The 23,292-nt window shown below is 36.3% G+C and overlaps 1 protein-coding gene across 5 annotated transcripts in view; it reads right to left on the bottom strand.

Moving 5' to 3' along the window:
* PTPRK (protein tyrosine phosphatase receptor type K) overlaps nucleotides 1-23,292 on the bottom strand; it is a 382,123-nt gene that overhangs the window by 251,244 nt on the left and 107,587 nt on the right. For all 5 annotated transcript variants that reach the window (XM_053973378.1, XM_053973379.1, XM_053973381.1 and 2 more), the window contains exon 3: nucleotides 4,418-4,689. In XM_053973378.1, coding sequence (XP_053829353.1) covers nucleotides 4,418-4,689 — 272 coding nt within the window. The remainder of the gene's footprint in view (nucleotides 1-4,417; nucleotides 4,690-23,292) is intronic.

The following is a 23,292-nucleotide window of genomic DNA, read 5'->3' as shown; positions in this document are numbered from 1 at the left end:
TTACACTAGCTCCAAGTTTTATTTAAAAAGTGTGCCTTTGGTATTATTATCAGTAATTTTCTGTATTCCAAAATATTTTAAATAAAGGCCTATGAAAATATCAGTCATTTGGAATGCTGCTGATTTTCTTTAATATCTTTTTGTACTTTCTTGATGTTAGACAGCATTTCAAGGGTAAAGCACACACATAAAAAAAGGACCTTTGCCTTATAAGTAGGAAGATGGAGTTTAGGAGGGTGAGTTCCTTCTAAAATTAGCCTATAACTCAGTTCTACACAGGTACTTTCCATTTCACTTGTGTCTTTCCTTCCTTAGGTATACCAAATGACTAAATCACATCTAAGCCCCTGTCTTCCTAAATTTTTCTGCACACAGCTTGTTTAGAGTCTCACATGTCTACGAGTTCAGAACAGTGATCTGATATCCAAAAAGGCAACAAGAAATCTGTTTCCTACCTTATGTGGCATATGGCCCAACTGTCCACACCATTACTCAATCCTCAGTCTACCATCCTCCTGTTATACTTCTATTACAGTTCCAAGACCTTTCAAGATCATAAAGGAAATTAATTTTCCAAGACCTGTGAGCAATTTAAACTCTTGCAAATCCAATCAATCATCAGTATTATAATAAAGAACAAATTAATTAACCAAATCAGGATTCACAATTCTGCAAGAAAATTATTTGGCTTTCCAGCATTTTCCTGCAGTATTTCTGATCTGATTAAAGGCCTGCTCAGTGCAGTTCAGTATTTTTATTTTGGTAGCTATACTTCCAGGTGCAACATCACTGCCAGCACATTTGTTAAACTACAGAGCACCACTACTGTATAGTGAATTTTTAAAGAACCATAAAGAAACCAAGTAACTGGTGTTTTACAAGTTTGAAATTTATGGTTCCAAATCAAGAGTTTATTTACCAGTTTCTGATACAAACATCAGATATGTAATATAAAATCAAAACTGAAAAGCCCGTGGTTCACATTTCAATGAGGACCTCATATGTGCGTGACCACGGATGTAATCCTGTGGAAGCAAAACAAATCTGCTGAGGGTGAGGGGGAGACCATACAAAAAATAGCAAACAGGGACTTTTGGGAGACAGTGCTAGGAAAAAAAAAAATCAAACAAACCACAAACAAACAAAATCAAACTGAAAAGGGATGACATAGGTAGGAAGGGAAATGGAAAAATTACTGTGACAGAAGCAGAAAGGAAGAGACAGCCCTCAGCAGTCAGATAACCCCTACTGTGCAAAGCAGGAGAGAACTTGGGGAAATGAACAGAAGCATTAGACAAAACAATTCATCCAGACAGGAAGAAACATCTCAACTAAAATAAATTAATTACAGTAATAACCAACAAAGAAAACAACGAGATTAAACTCTTAGTCACTCAAAAAGTTTAAACAACAAAAATCCCAAAATAGTTTTCTTTTGAAGCAAACTTGAGGCAGGTCAAAAGTAGCGTATTTCCAACAGAGTGATAAGAAAAAGATTCCAGAACTAACAAATACCAAAGTCAAATCAACCTTGATCCCAAGGGATTGTCTAATCAAACCCTTTTCTTCGAGAGTTCATCCACATGTTAAACAAGCAGAATAGTGGTTGCAGATGCCTTGCTAGTAGGAGACAGATTGCATCATTACAGGGCTTCTGAAACTCCCCATGTGCAAAATATGACAACTGAAGAATTACAGGCCCCAGGCTGGGAGAAACCCCGAGGAATAGTCCTAACATGGAATTTACATCAAAATTCCTTGTCATGTACACTGTAGACACTAGAAGCTTAAATCATTGCAAAAAAAAAAAACCAAAAAAAAAACCAAAAAAAAACAATCAGGAATACAGAAAGGCACCACTTAGGCACCACTTAGGTCCTTAAGCTCAAAGTTCTTGAGCCACATATATGCTCAAGGCTGGGAGTGTATTCTGGGAAACGTGCAACCATGAGTTTGTCCTGTTCCTGAACTCTTCTACAAGCTTCCACTGCTATCTGCCAGCAGAGACAGAGTACAAAACTAGAGAAAAACTTTTATCCAGTAAAGCTATTATAATAAACTGTACTATGTTTTGACAGAAAATAAATATATAAATAATTTCCCAGCAGAATACAGTTAAAGAAAGATAAGGAAATGGATTATTTGAATAATATATTCCTGTGAATAAAAGGAAGTGTTAAATTCATCCAAAAAATGCATAAACTGAATAAACTAGTGTATAAATATGCATAAACGTGCTAGTTTTGAACAGAAAGCAGTAATGTTTCAACAGAGCACAGCAGAGTACGGAAATGCTCTTTAGAAGCTAAATAGCCAAGGTGCAACACTCTTGTTATTACAACCTACTTGGCCATGCTGCTACCTCCAAGTCACCACACAAGATTTCCTTAGAGTACAACCTGTGATATTCATTCCCTGATAATTTCAACTCTCCTCCCTCACTTAAAAGTGAAGGAAACAGCAGTGAAGTTTTCCTGATTAACAAAGTACATGCAAACAATTGTGCTCAGCAGTGATCTTTAATAGTGACCTTGCTTGTACAGGCAAGGATCCAATTCCAATTCTTGTTATAGAAACCAGTGCAAATTTTCTTCAGTGCTAGCTAAACTCATTGACCAACAGGCAGATAAAAGTGCCAAGATTACAGGCTACAAGTGTACAGCATGGAACCCATATGAGAAAAATCTCAACTGAAAACTAAAAAAAAAAAACCCAAACTAAAAACAAAAACCAAAAAACCCCCAAAAATCTACCAAGAGCAATGTTAAACTAGAACCTTGAGAGCCAAAAGAACCGAAACCACAAAAATTCCAACCCTGTTTGTGCAAACAAGCAGCTGTACATAGATAGCACACAGATTTCCCCTCCTGTTCATAAAAGCAATTGTGCAAGTTGGCCACAATTCACAGCAGGTTGCATTAGCAGTCCTCCTGTTCTACTCCAGACTTATGTTTAATTTAAACATAAACTGGGTTACACATGATTTCAATATTCTGTTGGACGACCAAGCAAGGGAAAGAATGAATTTAAGCAAAGTCTATGGAGAGATAATGTGAAGGTTATAACATAAGTGAAAAATGGCCACATTGCTAAGATAAGGCTCCAGCCACCAATCTCATTGTCAAGCCCGGCCATCTGTCAGCAGAAACCTGATTTACTGCATATAATGCTGCTATACTTGATCACTACTCTTCTGTTATTAAAGGCTCCCGAGGTTTGTTTAAGGACACCAAATGGTTCTTTCTAGCAACATAAAAAGGGTTAATAAAACACCTCCTGAAATGCCAATTTTTTTGAAACCAGGCTTCAGAACTTTAAATCAAATTTTACCAGTTTCAATGCCACTGGTAGATGAAACTTCTTTACAAATAAAAACATTAAAACCAGGGAAACAATCCCCCCCCCCAAAAAAAAAAAAAACAAAAATTACCGTAAATGACATAATTTTTACCGTATATGTAAGGCTGCTTGCACAGAAGCTTGTTTATGGATGTTATTTTGATGATGGGGAATTGCAAAAAACTTTAGACAAAGGCACTTTTAAGATACATTCCTATAATACCACTATTCAACCAAACCATTAATAAAGCAGCCACTTTCTTTCGTTTAATAACTACTCTGGATATACAATCTGTTTGTAAGAGCACTAATGACGAATATTTAGATAGGGGCCTGTAAGCACATTAACACCTCATGGTGTAACAATTCAGATGAGCACATGTAATCCAACTCTTCCCACTCCTAGACTCCAGAACAAAAATGCCCATGTATGAGATGGGCATTCACACCATCCTTCACACCAAATACCCACCGAGTAAAACAGCTGCAGGTGCTTTCTCAGGTTAATCAAACAAATGAAATAACAGCATCCAGTAATAACAAAACACTTTTTCCCTCCAAACAACAGGCCTACGTTGCAGGTGGTTTTGTCCCATAGTAAGCAAACAGGAAAAAAACACATCCTGAACAGCTGCTCATTAGGTGAGCACCATTCTGCCTGCACAGCAAATGAAGCAAATGTCATGTGGAAAAAAACCACAGTTACGGTCATGTAATTAGACACGGTAACAGAGACATACACAAATGAGGAGGGAAGACAAGTACAAATTACAGTTGTACAGGCAATTTATTTCTGGGAGTTTATAATTTTTGATGTTCCTGGACTTTAACCTTACCACTTCTTTTAACAAGGGATTTTTCCAGCTAATTTTTTTTTCGTATTATACAATAACAGATAACTTTGGACAATCACCTGCTATAAAAAAATACCCATTCCCATACAATTATTTATACTGAATGGAACACTTCACTTGAGGACACTGCGAGAATACTCCATCAAAACAGATCAAAACAACACAAAGTGAATAGGACCTTGCAGTAAAAATTATAAAGTGGTGTGAATTTATTGCAAGTTTACCTGATACTCATTGGGCCAGAAAGTGCTGACAGCCAACTCTGCTCGAAGCCAGTCTTTGCCAGTGGAACCAGTGACATTCCAGATGGGATTAGCCAGTGGTCCTTTGTTCACCCTAACGAGGATGTTCAAAGTGCCTGGGTTTCCTCCATTCTTGCTGTACAGGAGGTAGCTGAAATCGATGCAGTGAGTATCGTTTTCTTTCATCGTTGGAAGCTGAAGTCGAGTCTTTTCTCCAGGGTCATGGTCTGATGAAATCACTATCATATATGATCCTAAAAAAAGCAGGAGTGGGAAAGGGGGGTAAAAAAAAAGTGGTATTAAGGAAAAAGATAAATACTAAGAAACTGATGGTTCACTGTGAAAAAGAATGAAATGCACATGTTTTCTTATCCCAGAAACCTCAAAATTCAAGTGTCATGAAATCTAACAAGCTATATAATGGCTAGACACATGACTGAAGTAGTACCTACAGAAGATATCACATATCTCTGAGGACCTTTCTGGATGTCTCCACCTACAAACTTTTCTTATTCTTGTTTTAGGATCAGATAATTGGAAACAGGATCACAGATGGGAAAAAATAACAAAAGTAAAGGACCATCATTATTCTGAGGTCACTGAGGCCAAAATTCTCTCAACTTTCTCAGCAGATTTTCTGAAAACAAAACAAAAAATAAGGTCCACATTCCTCAATGCAGCTTTATCGCACCCTTTTCTACCCAAAAAAGAGGCAGACTTGAATTTGAGATATATTAGCAATGGAAATAACTGACTTAGGACACCAAGCCAAATTTCTTTGGAAAAGTTCTGTTTGCTGCTCCATTTGCCAATGGATTTAAGGGGATAACAGAAGTTCCTACAGCTAGAAGAGTGTCCATCTTGTAAATGTGTATGACAGATATACACAAGACAAAACAGGCTGTGTCTATCTAGCTACAAAGGCAGAAAGTGGAAATCATATGTTTCGACATGCTGTACAGGCAGTAAGAATTAATCAGTCTGTCCTGCTGTCTTGCAGAATGGATGGTAAAGACAGGCTGCCATCTAACCTAGCCCAGAGCTGATCCATTCCTTCAAGAGTGACAACTCCAGACCAGGTACTAGCTAGTGAGTGAACCCCACAAAAGAAAGCTTGCTAGATAGGGTATGCCAGGCTGAACTTTCCAACCAAGTGAGAAAATCCAATTCAACATACAATCTGAATCATTGCTACAGGAAAGTTTCCTACCCTAAATTTACCTACCTATCTGCTTAATGACTCCAGAATCTTCCTGTTGACAGATTTTCCTTTTACTTTCAGTCCTAAAGGGCATCACAATAAAGGGTCTTTACTTGTGAGGAAAGTTCAGGTTAAATCTATCAAAAATAGAGAAAAAATTTAACCTAAACTTAAAAAAATAATGGATTTGTGAACATTTGCACAAATGAGCAGTGTCACAGAAGTCCTGGGAGTATGTATATGAATATGGGTGAAAAATCTTCTACAAAGTATGTTTATATAAATTATTATCATTTTATATGTCAAATTTTATCCTTTGATTTTTAGACAACAAGGAAAAAGTGTTCTAGAATGTCTTAAACAGTTGTATTAGGCATTCTGAAATTTTTTCACAAGCTGTTACTCAGGAAAAGATGAAAAATTATGCACATAGATTAAATCATCTGTGTTAGATGCTAATTTACTAGACTGTAAAGCAAGTCAGTGCTAAAAAGTTTGGGAAAAAAAGAGAGAAAGAAATACTACAGAATGAAAGCTGTTTTTATTAAAACACAGTGCATTGAAATCTATATTATTAGTAGTCATCTTTAAAAGATGGTTTAAAGAAAAGTATGTACTACAATGTAACATAAGCAACCAGTTCATATTTACAATTATATGTAGAATCCATTATTTATTTTTCTGTTGAAGAATTTGGTAAAGTAGCAATTCCTGGTTATTTCTTCATCATTAATAGCCACTTATTAAATCACAAAGGAATCCTCTTATACTATTTAGGTCTGCTGGTAATTTAAGTCTTTAAAGATTATCATCTAGCATCAGTTGATGACTGCCAGAGAAGTGTTTGTAAACCACATCCACTGGTGTGCAATTTTTATGCCCCTTGACTCTAGAATAAACTTAATAATATTCTTGTTTGTAATCTCTATTTTAGTAACACATATGTTATTGCAAGCACCTGGTTATCAGACTAGAGAATAAGATTTTCAAAAGTTTTGTTACTGAATACTATGCATGCGGCAGGGGAATGCTCAGCAAAAAATTACAGACTGCTTCCCACAGTTAGCACTAATTGTCCGTGGCCATCTAAATTGTCTCTTTGCCTTTGTTACTTGTATCTTGCAAATATTTTAAAGCAATACACAAAAAGCATCCCAGTCTTTCCTAAGAAAAATTATTTCTAATATTTCTAAAGCTAGGATACAGAAGAAGATAAACCCTCCAACATTTTCTGAAAGTGAATTTTGGGGGAGAAGGGGGAAAAAAGGAAGAAAGAGAATATAACAATCAACTTTTGCAGATTTTTTAAAATGTTTCTCTCAACTTCTCTCAAGTTAAAACCACTGGAAGGAAAAGAAAATCAAACTCAAATTGCAACAAATAAACTAAAAGTATTTAAAGATCTTATTTCTATAGTAAGGGATTCTGCTATAGCCTTTGGAAGCTTCAACACACATTTTTAACATATCAACATATTTTATAGTACTCCACTTCCTCAACCTCATTTTTCATAATTTAAAAATACTTAGCAGTGAATTTGCATACGTCTATCTACATGTTAGTCCTACAGCACTTCATTAAATGCTCCAGACAGCATTCATAGACCATTTATCACAAAGGCAAAGCATCTGTTCAGCTTCTTGGAAACTACTTCCCTTCTCCTCCTTTTTTTAAACTTCAGCAGCTGTATTCCACAAATATACAGAATCCTGCTCCCTCTTCAGACACACACCTACTCCAAGAACATCAGAAGCCAATGCCAGAGTAAATTATACAGCAAAATTTTATCTTTGGAAAACATACAAAATATTTTCTTACACCTTTCATAAGAAAGTCATTCTTTACTTGTAAAGAATTACAATAGAATTGAAAGAGTTAGGAGTTTTGTCCCATTTACATATGCTTGCAATATCTTAATATTAGTTATTAATAATTATATTATTGCAAAACCTTCATAATATCTTAAGATATTATTGGACTTTGCAGAAATGCAAGTATAAACAAGGGAACTGCTCACAATCTCATTAATTCCCAAGATTACCTAACTGTTTGAGATTTTCAGTGAGATGTTAGAGCAATTGTTACAGCTAACAGATTCACAGTGGTGCTCCAGGCTGGAGCAGGGACACAGGGAGAGGAGGAAGGAGCAGCAGACACCAAGTACAATGGACTGACTGCAGCCCCCAGTTCCCATTCCCCTGTGCTGGGTGGAAATTTGGTTAATTTTTCCCCAAGATGAACCTGTTTTGTCTTTGACAGTAACTGGTGACTTACAAAACAAGTCATCTCCTTGTCTTTGTCTCAACCCATGAGCTTGCCCACACTATTTCCCCCCTTGTGATGCTGAGGAAAGGACCAAAAAAAGGCAGGGTGAGGAGCTGGTCAAGATCAACACATCAGAGTTGCCAGAAAGGTAAAGAGCAGCAGTAAGTGCTAGTGAACACTAGTACTAAGTGCTTTATTAAATCCCAGAAGAGCCAGGCTCCATGATTTTTTCCCATTGTTACTGGCCTAACAAGGTCAGGCACAAGCAGATATAAAACAGTAGGTATACACCTACTTCCCTTGAAAACAAGGAAGAAAAAACACACTAACCTGTGTTGTTTCCCCTAAGATTTTACAAGAAGGAAGTCAATTGCAAGTGAGCTACTCTATTAAATCCCAAAATGGTAAAAAAGAAAAAAAATATATTAAATTATTAAAAAAAGAAAAAAACAAAAACCAAGTCAACATATTTGGGGCAATGGAGAAAGAAAAACTAAACATGAAAGAGCAGAAGTTCATTTTTTCTTCTTAAAAGGCAGAAAGGGCAAATTTCATCTTTGGATGATGCTGCAAAGAAATGAAAGAAGAAAAGTATCCAAAGTCATCATTTGTGCCTTGACAAAGATCCATTGCTCTTAAATATTCCTTTCACTCCCTATTTTTCACCATGCTCCAGTATGATGTCTTCAGTTACTCTGGCAGTTAGTGCAGTTACAAAATGCACACAACTCATCAGTAACATTCTTCTCAAAAATTTTTCTTGTAGTTTGACAGTCATGATGTTTCATCCTTCTTTCAGTAATTCCCAAAAGAATCTTCTCCATTCTTGTGAATTTACAATCTTTAAAATTCATAAATACATTCTTTTTTCCCCCAAGAAGCTTAGGTGCTATTTTTTTCTACTTAAATGTAGTTTAGATTTCTCCAAATCAAACTCCATCCTCTCATTTAGCTCTTCTTCTCTGAAGTGCCTTCTATCTATTTGCCAGTTAATAGCTTCTAATGTTATTCCTGATGTAAAAGGTCAATCTAATTCTCTCCTAAACAAAATGGAAACAGCAGACTATGAAACAACTAAATGGCACTTCCTCCTAAGCTGTGACCAAGTTCATGCAAACAGTTCAGTTTTAGGATCAGTCTTTCAGGAAGATTTTGATGCTTACTTGGCATTTAAGTAATGACCTTGCTAAAAGGCATCTACACAGCTGTGGAGTAAGAGCTCCTAAGAGCACTTTCCCTGAGCCATGTTATTAAACATAGCTGTACATACCTCATCGTTTTCACTGCCTTTTATTTATTTTGATAAGCATTAAACTTGATGTCCTAGTTCAGTGGCAAGGACAGTTCATTTCAGAATAAATGAATTCTTTAACTAATTAATTGTGAAAAGTCATTGGTTTTATCCCCTACTGAAAACCAAGCTCTCTTATCACCTAGCAGTTAATCGAAGCTAAGAAATCATGCTAAGATTAAAATAAAAGTCCTTCTATAAAATAAAATGTGCCCACTGTAAGGTACCAATGTGACAAAGCAGGTTCCCAATCAAATTATTTTCTCTCACTTCCTTGCTTCCTGAAAAACGGGTTTGTATTTGAAGTGTGAAACTTGTAATTTTCAGCAGGCTGGTCTTCAGCTCCCGCAAATCCTTTTTCCTCCAAAGAAGAACTAACTTTCAAACCATCTCCATTTTGGGGATATACTGTGGTAATTTCTCTGCCTGTGAATGGCAATGTCAATTACACAAACTGGAGGGTCCAGGCACTCATGTGCCTTATCCTAAAGCTCAAGACTACGTGACCTTTTTATCTTTTAATAATAACTGTGTAAGACAGTCCCTGATTACATTTTGGGCAACATTTTTGAGAGACTGCAGGCAAAGAACAGACACTGAAATAGAGAAATAGCCTTGCAACTGGAAGCAGACTGCAAAGAAAAGTTCAGAAACATCTATATTAATTCACAGAAAATTATATTTCACAAGCAGTAGTACTCATGCCTGTTTTGTTCTTCGGAGAATGCCTTCCCCATGACAGTTTGAGACAGCCCTTTACTTGTGTTTCTGTAATGTGCAAGAAGGTAAAAAATAAAGGCTAATTATAAAAAGTCAAAAGCTCTTAATTTTTTCTTCTTGCAGGGAGGATATTCTTTTCAAACAAAAAAAAACACCAAAGCCTATGAATACATTAAATATACCCCAGGTAAAACCCCATGTTCTTGGGTTTAATAAAACCTCAAACCATTACCCAACATATAGTAAAAATCTACAACCCTAGGGCAGAAAAAAAAAATTGAAAAAAACCCTAAAGAAATTATGAAGAAAAACTAGAGACATTGTTAGGGTTTTTAATTTTAGTGCCCTGCACCATCAGTTAAGGATACCCCATAAGGAGCATGTCTAGAGAAAAATGTTACTTTGTAACACTATAATATTACTTAAGATACATTATTAGATACACACTTAAAATATTCAATATAGTTATATCCTGATTTTACATTCTTTCATTCTGAAAAATTCAAAAATAATGTTATTGGTATAAACCAAAAAAGATTTCTCCAAAATTTCTTTAGATGGCTACAATTCAGAGGTATCTTTCCACTTACTTCACTTGTTTACAATATCATTCCCTATATAAGACTCAAACTGTTGAAGGCTTGTTTCAAGTTCTTTACAGATTGTCAAAGTGAAAGCGAGGGTGAATCAGGATCATGAATTTCAACTTCATTGCCTAGTTCAGTTCCAAGGCACCACAACTCAAATGCAAGTCAAGATAAGATTCTGAATTTACTACAGAGATTAAAAATAACAACAAAAATACACAATACAGACAGGGGATTTTTTTCTGGAAAATGCAAATCATTTGAGGGGTTTCCTACTTCCAATAGAAAATGAGAATTATTAAAAGAACAAACCCAAAGCAGGTTATTAAGCTACACTGTAGAAATAAAAGCAGAGCACTCACTCAGTTTGAAGAGAAACTTAGCCTCATAGACAGCAAGAACTCATCAATTCATCAATTTCACACTGACATTGCAATTTCACAGGAGGAGAAAAGGTGTCCTGCCCTCCAGGCTGTACTTGTTGATGCCAAAAGCCCTGTTCCACAGCAAGGTCACTCAACTGGGATTCCCCCATTAACCACACCCACGGGGGTCAAGCAACAGGGACACAGCCTGATCCAGGCAAGGCAAATAAAAACAGCATCAAACCAGCCAAATAATTCATATTATAGGCAGTATAGCATTTTACCAGTATTTATTTACAACTATCATACTACTGGCTTGATGCTAAAATCACTCATGACTCGTTCAATTCCATGAGAACAAGAAAATGTTTCCAATTTAAAGGGAAAACAAGAAATTAAAAAACTCTATGTTTCAAAGGCATGCAGTATTTGCAACAAAGTTCATGATGAACTTTTGACTAAAAATTGTTCCTTGGACTGGATGTAGCTACAAAAGTTTTGTTCTCCATACTAACATTTTCAAAATGAATAAATATGAAATATCTACACTCTGGCAGTGTTGGAATTCGTAGTTTTCTCATACATAACACCAAAATCCTGTGGACTTGTCTGTACTGATGCAGAGAAAATAGACCATGATGACATACCAGTTTTTGAGGTATGGTAATTTTCTCCCTCTTTTTTGATGTGATGGACCTTTAGCTAATACATAGACATTAGGAACTCCAAAACCTGAGACAGAAAAATTTCAGCAACTGAAATTTGCATTGCAAGCTTTTAGTGTCTGTACAAGAGAACATTAATCTTGCATTGTGCTCCTTTGAATTGCCTCTTCTAGCAAAACATTCAGAAAATGATATTTGATACGGTGTGTCAGGTTGGCTTATGAAAGGACAGGTTTACTGAACAGTAAGCCGCATTTCAGTAAGCAAAAGGCACATGGAATAGTTTCATATCCATTTAGGGATTAAGCGAGGTACTCTGTCATGAATTTTTTAACATCAGTGTCCATGAATAGATGGCTAAGACAAAAGTAACAGCAGCTCTGAACTGTGTGAATTTCTGCTGCAAACCCATAAATACCCCACGGATGGCAGCTTAGTGACTCCAGGATGCTTTTCAGTCACCCAGGAGCTGACCTGGCTACCCAAAGAGCAGTGTATGTTGGCCAGCTTTCTGTCTGGAAGAAAATGTCTTTTCTAAGCAAAATTTCCAAGAAACTCCCAACTCCAGATTAACATCAACTCGGGATGAAGCTGTCCAGTTGGGATCTCAAATAACTGGGCACCATTTGTGCCTGCCCAGCCTAAAGCCAGTCAGATGTTTTAATCTGAAGCTGCTCTCAGTGAAGCAACTAAAGTTGCCAAACTTCAGGGCTCTCCTGCACCTCCTGGGAAAATTTCAGTCTCTGAAGAAGACACCAACACCTAAAAACATTGCAACAACTTCACTGCATGAGAAAACAGGTGTAGAGAAGAGTTTAAATCCATTTTGCTTCACCATTCCTGTTAGCTCCTCTGATATTACTTGACTGGATAAGGTGAGCAGTAATGCATAGACATCTCCCTCTGTGTTAGCTTTGTTCCACCCATTCTTGTGACAGACTCCCCAGGATGAAAGACCAGTGTTGGCCCTTTTGTATCACCTACAGGTCTAGGATGCCATTGTATCACTACCACTGCTGAACATTCAGCATTTAGATGTTTCAGATGCTGATAAAAGAGACATACATTACTGAGGATGTTACAACAGGTGGAGATCAAATGATCTGTATTTGTGGATATTATTTATTTGGATAGAAATTAAAGTGAAAAATGAAAATATTTAGAGTAGTCTAGGGCAGAGAGTCTTATAGACAAGGTCAGTTCTGAACACTTGCTTAAGACTTTGGTGAGCTGCTGTGTGTTTGCTGCAGTGCACAAAAAACAAGTTCACAGAGAATTCACAAATGTCAGCCAAGGTGACCTGAAAGCTCATAGCCACTGAAATTCACAGGACTTTTATTCCTACCCCATGCCCTCCTCCATCTATGCTCCTCAGACCCTTGCAAAGCAACACACAAGTCCCACAATAAAAGGCCTAGATCTCCTTACCTTCCTCTTGAGAGAGGCAAGGAGACAGAAATGTTTGATTTCTTCCTAGGTGAGGGAAATGAACTGACTCCTGGAAAAGTCCAACAAGAACCAGAGCCACATCAAGATAAGAGAGAAAACTGAAGACAAGTGGAATTTTCCCCATTAAAAAACATAGTTACAAGTAACTTCTTTCAATTATTTTGAAAGTATTTAGAAAAAGGCAGATCAAAATGTATCTTTATGACTATTTGTTGTTGTTGTTGTTGCCAGATAAAAAATACCATGCAAACACTCTAGGCTTTTTTCCCTTCCTAAGTGGCATTTAGATTTTAACTGAATGGGAAAAAAATATCATTTTTGAATGTGCATTCATACTCAGAGTGTCTTCAACACACTAGTGATTCTTCCAAAAGCAACAATATTAAAAGTGCATTGAGAAGACACTTACTCCTATCAGCTTAAAACACTGAAACTGGAAACAGAAACAAAATTGGTCATTCCCTGGATAAGTATGTGTCAGGAGAAAATAAGAATCAACAATCTGCTGAGAATACTACTCCCAAGTATCACCAACAGTTAAATAAAGGCTCGTTACCAGACATGACAGCAGATAACTGCTATTACAGACCTTTCAGAAGAGGAAATTAAGTGTCCTATATTTTTTTATAGTAGTCTTAGAATTTATTTAAAGCACAGGAGGTTCATAAAACATTTTCACTGGATTTTTTGGTAACAGGAAGAATATTCATTCCTTTATTTTCAATCACTTTTTCTTGGCACCAAATAGTAATGTTTCCTGTTATGAAATCATTTTTTCTCAGAACATTGCTTTATGCAACAGTGAGCTGAAGAATCTCTGTTTCCAGGTTTTGTTGCTTTTACAGGTGTAGGACCTACATTAAAGGAGTTCCCTGATTAAATGCAGAACATGAGTTAAGAACCAACTGCTGGGAAGGATTACCACTGATAGGAGTTTTGGAAAACAATTTAAAACAATATTTAAATAGTTGGTATAATATTCATCCTATGCATTCAGAAGACAGATTTGTTTGCTGTTCTTCAAAATATCATCTGACCTTCCCTCTGAATGATATACCTCACTTTGTAGTGCCTCACACTCCAGTTTAGTATAACTGTAAGTCAAGCTTTTGTCAATAAAACAGCTCTACTCTCTAGTAAACTCAAGTACTTGCTTAAGGGAAAAAAGCTGGAAACCTTGAAATTTATTAAGTTCCAAGGAAGTCTTCTATCTGTCTTCCAGACCATCAACACATGGTTATACATATTTGTAAAATAAAATCTTGAGCAATTTAGCAAGTGTGGTACATTGACACTGAATGCCCCACAAGGAGCTGAATATTACATAGATGGAAAGGAAGAGGCTAAAAAAGGAACATATGCAGAAAGCTTCTTCTAAAATTATTTTGATTTTCCAGTTACCGATGGTAATGTTGATCTTGCAAGTGCAAGCAGTCCTATAATGCATATCTCTATGAGAATTGTAATAAATAATTTAACAACACCTAAAGAGAACAGTCAAAATCCATGAATCATACATCAGCAAAAAAATGCACTGAGGAGTGCACTACCCAAGAGTATGGGGATTCATACACCACTATATTAATTACCACAGAAACTAGATTTAAAACCCTAAATACACATTGCACACCAGAAAGAATTAATACAGACAATAAAAATAACAAAAATGGACAAAATCCCAAACCAAAACACAGTTAAAACATTTGTCTTGATACCTAGGAAGGCTTACAAAATAGATTATAACCTTAAGTTCAGAAATTAGAATTCCTTGCTCTCCTAGACGCTGGAGCTTGCTGTTAAAACAAAGACATGGGGTTTATGGTGTGTGACTGCTCTCGTCGTCGTGCTTCACATCTTGCTAACAGCCCTCTGCTCCACAGACATCAACTACTCTTCTCTCCCAAACACTTCAACTGATTAGCATTAAGACATTTCACCCAGAGTAAAGGCTGCAACCTGCATGTAGCTGGATGCCTGCTGCATCTCCATCAGCCGTGGTGGTGCCTAGGATGCCTGAGAGGTCATTGTATTTTCCATCCAAATTAGCTGTTTTAAAACAAATGGATAAAGCTCTACCTATAAAACCCTTGCCTCTCAAGTTATATTAGCAGCTCAACTCAACTGGTTTTACACTGTAGTACACACTGGCTTTCTTCTACAGGGAAGTTCTCCTGAAATAGATGGAAACAACCCTATCTATTATAAAAATCACTCATGCTAGCATACTAGCATTTTTATAGTGTTTTGAAGGAAATAATTCCTGTCAGTGTCCAGCAATAGGAAAACAACAAGGAGAAAGACTGCAGATAAACTAGAACTGCTGTTTCAGAGAAAACTTCAAGTTCCATAGCTACAAACAGGGTTTGGTTATTTTTCTTGTTGTTTCAAGGATTTTTGTTTTATCTCAGAAAACACCTTGGTTTATGAAGATTCACATTTTTCCTCCTGACACCACACTTTCCAATTCATAAAAATTTGAAACAGCTTTTTGCTTCCAATTAACTAGTTTATACATGCTGCTATTTAAATCCTCCTCTATTTTGAATACTGAAGTTCACAATGTCAACAAAATACTAAACATATTCATCCAAGTCCATGATATATAGCTGGGAACTTCATGCAGGTGAAACATTTTCTTGGCATCAACTAATGTAATTAACCTAAAGTTCTGAAAAATACAAAAAACCTGATAAATCTACACAAATATGTACCATATGAAGGATGAGAACCTTGCCTCCACTTCAGACGATTGGTGAACTTTTAACACTAATATTCGTTAGATAAACACTGTGCTTAATTCTTAGGGCTATTAGGACATTGAACCCATGTTCCACAAGTAACTTAATGCAAGGATCTTCTGTGATTTATTTCCCACTTCTGTTTTCTCCAGTGACACAATACAGATATCAGAGTACCCGGTCATCCAAAAGCTATTTTCCTTTCTTTTTAAGCTGTAATTAGGATTTTAAATAAAAGTTTTGCAGTTGTATTTTCTAAAGGAATGTATAACTTATCCTGAACTAAGAATATAATTCCAGACTCAAACTTTCTCTCAAAATTAGAATTTGCTGAAACTATAAAGGAAAACTGAAGTTGTTAACAACCATGAATTATAATACTGCCTTCAAATGTTTTGAATGTCCAAATAAGATACTCAGGATTCAAGTAGCATCTCAGAAAATGAAGAGACATTAATCTTATAGTATTGTCTTCTAACATTAAACTTTTCTTAAAAAAAAAAATCTCTCTGAAGAGAATATCAAACAAATTTAGAAAATAAACACAGATGTTAATCATGACAGAGTAGTTACAAAAAAGGTTTTTTTTTTAAATAGATAGAATATTTTTTCCTCCTATGTTTTACCTATCAACCCTCTTGAGATTGACCAAGAACTAACCAGAATTTCCCTATATAGAATGGAAATGCATAGCTATTAAGGGAAAGAAAGGAATTTTTATTCTTTCCAACTGATAAGGATAAAAATAGGCAATAGATTCTGAGTACATTTTTTTCTCACAAACTGAAGACACAACTGTTCCTGGCATTTATTCACAGAGAAACATTTCAGGACAAAAGACTGAGACAGTAGATAGCAGAACACTTCTGACTCTGGTAAGAGACAGTTATTAAGCACTCAATCCCAGAATTCAATTAACATTTTATCTAATCATCAACCTGAATCTCTCTTACTGCAATTTAAGATTATCACTGTTTAACGTGTTGCCATCCAACACGAAGTTTAGTTGCCCCCTTCTTTGCACCAGCCTTTAACTCTTGAAAATTTTTATTTCCTTTTTCAGTCCTGTAAAAGAGACAATCCTAATTTTCTTAAGACTTTGCACAGAGGAAATGCTGCTGTTTAGCCCTCTGTCATTTCTGCTGCTTTCCTCTGAGATTTCCCAGAACAGGCATTCTCCTTCCATACTCCAAACTGAATAAAAGTACCTATTCTTCTAACTGCAGAAAAGAAAAGAAAAGAAAAGAAAAGAAAAGAAAAGAAAAGAAAAGAAAAGAAAAGAAAAGAAAAGAAAAGAAAAGAAAAGAAAACAAAACAAAACAAAACAAAACAAAACAAAACAAAACAAAAAACCTCCTGAAAATATTATTTAATGCATATTTACACAGAACACTGTTTACAAACCAATTCTGTCTGCCTTTTTCACAACAGTGTAATAACCCTGAACGCTTTCACCAAATAATTTCTTCTTCATTACTTTTCAATTCTTCTTGATGAGTACTGCCCCAATGCATCATAATCATTTCTGAACCCCAGATTACCCTCAAATTGGCTCACAGGTAGAGTAACCTGAATAGCCTCAGCCAAAGAACATTTGTTATTCCATCATCCATGGCACTAACAAAAACAATAAGAAAGACTGGATGCTATCAGTGTTTTCCAAGCAGTTTTTCACCCATCATAAAGCCTTTCCATTTCATCAAGATGCTTCCTCCATAAGCTTAATGAAGAAAGTGGTATCTATTGCTTTCCTTTCTTCTCCTCATATACTTAGAGAAATAAATTTGCACTTCATTAAATATAATAGAACTTCTTCCTTGGTACTCTCCAGTATCTGTACCTTAGCTCACTACCACTTTAAATATACTGTCAGGACAAGGTTATGGAACTGAAGGTCATCAGTTCTGGTGGACAGAAGACACTTCATTCCAATGCCTACTCCTAAGCTGCCCAGGTCAGCAGCAAGAGCAGCTATTCCCTGGCCCACAGGTATCAGAGAGGACAGGGCACTCACAGATAGCTCCAATCAGGCCATCCAGATAAGCCAGGCAGCCTCTGCACTCCTGAGTCCTGTGTGTCACCTACACATCTCTGAAACAGTCCTTTCCCATGCCAGTCCCGGGTCTTTCTTAGTTCAAAATGATGGAAATGGGAAAGGAGGGGCAAGGCAGCAGTTTCTGTAGCATAATGCAAAGGCTAAAATCATAATTTGTACTGATGTATTGATGGCTACCTCAGCCTAGACTTCTGGAAGGAGAAGACATAATGGACAGCACAAGGCATGAACTGGAAGACAGCACAGCACCAGTGCTGGCAGCCAAGCAATGTCCAGGACTGCACCCCGAGAGCTTGGGCAACAACTTCTTGAACTACAGTGTTGTGCAAGCAAGCTCACAGTCCCACAGCTCTGGGAATGTTTTGCCCCTATTAAAGCAAATTTTCCCGTGACACAGCAATTTCCATTGAGAGTGTTAATTCATGAAGCAAAAATTAGACATGAACAATAGAAATCAGTTAAACGTGTCCACATAATTACATAAGAATCATCTGTTTGGGTTGTGGGGTTTTGGGTTTGCTGGTTCTGGGAAAGCTGCAATCAAGTGCATGATTGCAGATAATGGCGAGGTGGAAAAGAAATCCATCAGCTATCAATGCAAGAAAGCATTCTGGCTCTATACAACTGCCTTCTCATATTTCCTCCTCCAGTGGTCTCATTATTACATAAAAGATACATAAACACGTAAAGAAATGGATTCACAGACCCACAGGAACAAGTAGGCTGCTGCTTCATCTGAAGAAAAAGCAAAACAAAAAACCAAATGAATACCTTCACAAGCTTCACAAGCTCAAAATAATTTTAAAGTTTATACAGCTAATAAAACCCATTAATTTCTTTTAATGCCAGGTACAAATTATGATTTTAGTTGGAAATTTACTGAGAAACTTAACAGAATAAAAATAATGCCTTGAGAGATGTAAGCTATATTTTGAAAGAAGCAGTATTTTCCTTTAATATTATCAAGCATTTTTGAAACACTCAATACAGCAAGGGCAAGGCAAGGATTGAAGCAACCATATGGCTCAGTCATTTAGCAAAATAGGAGTTAAGGCAGTGCAGGTGGCTATGGAAGTATTCAGTGATGTTTAATTTTAATGAACTAATTTGAACAATGTGTGATAAAATCAGCATATAAAATGATGCATATTACTAGAATTATCAGGAGAAATGCCTCTCTCCTGCAAGGCTCCATTGTTCTACACAAAAGGCACCTTCAGACATTGTGGGTGTGCAGGGATATAGGAGGGTAAAGCCAAGAGAATGGAATGAAATCATATATCGAATGCACATAATATATATACCTATGTAATACCAGACACCTGTAGCCCATCTAAAACAATTACTCCAAACTCTGCCCTTAATTTTGCACTTCTTTTTTGCCAGAACTTAGTTCTGTATCATAGCAACGAATTGTCAGTTTACTTTTGCAATTCATATTCAGAGTATATATTAATTTTTTGCAAATTAGCATTTGCTTGAGAATGCTAATGCTTTCGTATTACATGACATCCAATGAATCAACAGTTTCCATGAAAAAAAGGAATGATAATATTATGTAAACCATGCTGCTGAAGTTTAAAATCACAGACAGGTATAACTTTTGGGAAGAAAAACTACCAACAGGCCGTAATTTTTAATATCTGCCACAATTTCTCCTTTAATTCAAAGGTCAGCAAGCACATTTGCTACTGTGACTGATCAGTGCCTCACTGTCTTTATAAGGCACAATTACTTGGACAGCTATTAATCATTTCTAACAATTAGAAACATCGCTGCTGTCTTCAAAGAAGGGATGGTTATGAAGGTTCACCTCCATTCAAAGCCTTAAAAATTGGACTACTTTCTCCAAAGTGACAGGGGCATCACATTGGTATGAAAAGAGAATTCTATATTGATAAATCATAACACTATTGAAAGTGAGTGAGAGACTCACTTTAAGCAACATACTGGAAAATTTCCATTTGATGTGAGTTAAAACAAGGCTCTTCCTCTTACCCTCTCATTTTAAACTGAACACACATGAACCTGTATCCAAAGTACTGAAAAGCACTGGAGTAATCCTGCACCACCACCAGACACGTAATTTTTCCATTGGATTCAATAGAAACCATCTTTGCCTTTCATGAATCATTTTGGGTGGTGTATAATTAAGCTGAGAAAGGGACAAGACAATAACATGTAAACCTAAGCACAATAAACTTCAATATTGCTCTGAATTATTTCTGAGAGTTAGCCAATAAACAGATTTAATACTACACAATTCTCTGTTAGGTTTATTAATTTCTACTCAAGATCACTCATCACAAAGAGATAAGTAGGCAAAAGCATTCTTCTTCACATTGAAGCTCTATACTGCTACCTAATTCACACTCCTATGGCAAGAAACTTATTGCCAAGGAAGAAAGTAAATACAAGGGGGAAGAAAGTTTAAAAAAAAAAAACCCTAAACAAAACAAAACCAAAAAACCCAAAGGGCAAGTTCAATAGAATATAACATATAAATATGGATCACTCTGAAACTCCACATAAAAAAAAAATCACATCAAATATGCTGGTGAAAAAAAAGTACCATAAAACCAGATGGAACAGCAGAGCTGAAAATTAATATAAGTGAATGGAAAGCATAGCTAGACATACACAAAAAAAAAAAAAAAAAAAGAACACACAGAAACACTTTTTAAAAGGCACCCACAGGGCTGCAGAGAGGTTAACAGAGTTCCACAGGATCAGCTCTAGAATACATCACAGTACAAAAAAGCAGTACTATTCTGCAAGACATCTTGTGGTACAAGGCTGTGAGACATCTCAAAGTAATGGAGAACAAGAGCATTACAAACAAAGGTGTATTAAAAGAAAAGAGGAAAAAAGGGTGAAATATAGTTGTAACACACAAAATGTCAGAAATTTAAGACTTTGGATGCAAGACTTTGATAAGTGAAAAGACAGAGAAGCAGGAGCAGAGGGATTCAAAAGAAAGATAGCAATAGGCTAAATAAAGATAAGCAGTGTGCAACTTGACCAAGTCCAGCAGCACAGTATAGGCAGTTGAAAAATTAACCTCAGAAAGTCCGGTTAAAATAGAGCTTTAACAAAATTATTTTGTACAGTAAACTTGTGGAGGACATTTTTCTCAAAACAACACCTTGTAATATTATATTTCAAGAGTTCTAGGATACGCCTTTCTTACACAGGTCTTATCCATGTTTAAAAAGTAAAACCTTCCACTTTTAGGCTACCAATTAAAAAAAAAATAGTATCTGGTAACACAGTTGTTCAGTAGATAGCTTGAATTTAGTGATCTCAACACACTTAAGGCCAGTATCTGCTTCACAAAAACCTCTCTATTACTTGAATTTCATAAACAGCATTAAGGGAACAAGCAGTAAAAACAAAGTACTTAAGGGTTTTGGTTCCCCTAAGTAGGCACACAAGTAACAGAGAAACCTAGACTGGAACTCTTCCAGTCCTTGTCTGTGGATAGCTAGATAATTAGGCTTCCAGACTACAAAAAACTTCAAATATTTTGTGAGCAATAAAAATAGCCTTAAAAGACCCAAACAAAGCCTGCTCAGGGCTCTCCTCAGCTTTCCCCAAGGAAGGACTGAATGAAGTAGAACACACACATTGAGGCTGATGCAGGTTTTCTGAAGCTCTGTCCCTCTCTAAATCTTTGCAGAAAGGCTGTGGAAGCCACTACTACAGGGCTGCTTTGAAACATCTCATTTGAAGATTTTTTTTTTTCTTTTTCTGATGTGCTTGTTCAGCTGCAGACAAGTAAAGCCTGCAACATCCACATAGACTTATTTCAGAGGCACAAGTGCAACTGAAAATTTTATTATTTATTCCACTTCTAGCTCCATTTTAGGGAAAAAAACAAAGAATTTCCATCTTTCATATTAATCGATGCTGTTATGTAAATCTTAAAAGGGTTGAGCTCTGGTGAGACACTGAAACAAACTTCCCAGAGAAGCTGTGGATGCTCCACTCCTGGAAGTGCTCAAGGTCAGATTGGACAGGGCTTTGATGAAACTGGTCTAGTGAAGATGTTCCTCTCTGTGGCAGGGGAGTTTGGAGCTAGATGATCATTAGAGTATTTTCCAAGTCAAACCATTCTATCATTCTATGATTCTATAGAGAACATAAAAATGAATGATGGTATGGTTATTTTTCAAAGGAGTGGGGAAGGAATAAAGGGTTTTAAATTGTGGAAGTAAAACCACAATAATACTCTTAAGTGTCTTACTTCTCTTATTAATATATGATAATCGTACAAAATAAAACTAAGTCCAAAATGTAGAGAGGCAGAGAAAAGAAATTATGTCTAGGGAGTAGAGAACAGGCTAGAAGAGAGGGCAGAGAACAAGAGTTAATTGGATGGTTGAAGATAAATTGTTACTTAATTCAAAAATATTTCTGAGTATTAGGGGAATTAATAATAATTCTGAGGTTTCAGAAAGACTAAGTGCCACTGGAAAATAACAACAGCAAAACCACCCTTTTTTCACATATTTGATGCAGCAGTAATGTGCAATATTAAGTAAATGGTATAAAGAAAATTGTATGCTTCTGTGTGATGACTATTTTCTTCAAAAACATGCAGTTTTAAATTTTTTATTTAAGACCCTATAATAAATCAGATTTTGATGAACTACTTTCATTTACTGTGTTTGGGGGCAGGGGTATTAGGGGAATGATGGGGGTTATTTGTTCCAACTTCTTAAATTAAAATATGCCTCATACCTAACCCACATCCATAACAAATCCCCATATCAAGCTCTGGATGAGGATAGTGGTGATGAAAACACAATTTTAACAAACAGCTATACTGAAGTACTACCAACCATTTAAAATATGTCATTATTTACCTTCTACTAAAAAAAAAAATTCTCAGCAACTATGGGACTTGAGAACTGCAGTTGGACAGCACAGCAAACACAGTCCTGGACACGTTAACTCACTTTGTCACCAGATCTTTGACTCTTCATGCAACCTCTGTCACTTACTCCTGGATTAACTTTTGGTGAGACAGAGATGAAATCTCTTCCACCACTGACAAAGTGTCAGTTTTATCTTCCATCTTCTTGCTCTCCAGCATGTGTACTGTGGTGTCTCTTGTGCCAAGGTTTTGCCTCACTGCTGAAATGATTCAACCTACCACAAGCTCCTTTCTGACTCATATGAATTCTGGGTCTCCCCCAGAAATATTTTGTCCATGCACACTGCTTCCCTAATACAGCCTGCTTAATTTGCAGTGCTTCCCTTAGGCAGGGAAATGCAACATGGCACTAAAATGGGCCCTAGGTATCAATCTCAAATAAATCAAATTATTAAAATCTCTGGGAAAATGTGTTTCACAGAAAACTAAAAAAAATTAGCCCTTGTCCATCCTAGCCATATAATTAATAGAAGACTACTTACATTAAACTGAGCTGTTTTGCCAAACCTAGACTCACCTCTGAATTTCAAGTCCTTCTGAAAAATAGTTAAGAATTTACTAATCTCAAGAATATCTAAGAA

Source organism: Vidua macroura, chromosome 3 (genome assembly GCF_024509145.1).
Source record: "Vidua macroura isolate BioBank_ID:100142 chromosome 3, ASM2450914v1, whole genome shotgun sequence".
NCBI lineage: Eukaryota > Metazoa > Chordata > Aves > Passeriformes > Viduidae > Vidua > Vidua macroura.
The sequence above is the reverse complement of the archived record's forward strand: the minus strand, read 5'-3'. Positions and strand labels throughout refer to the sequence as shown.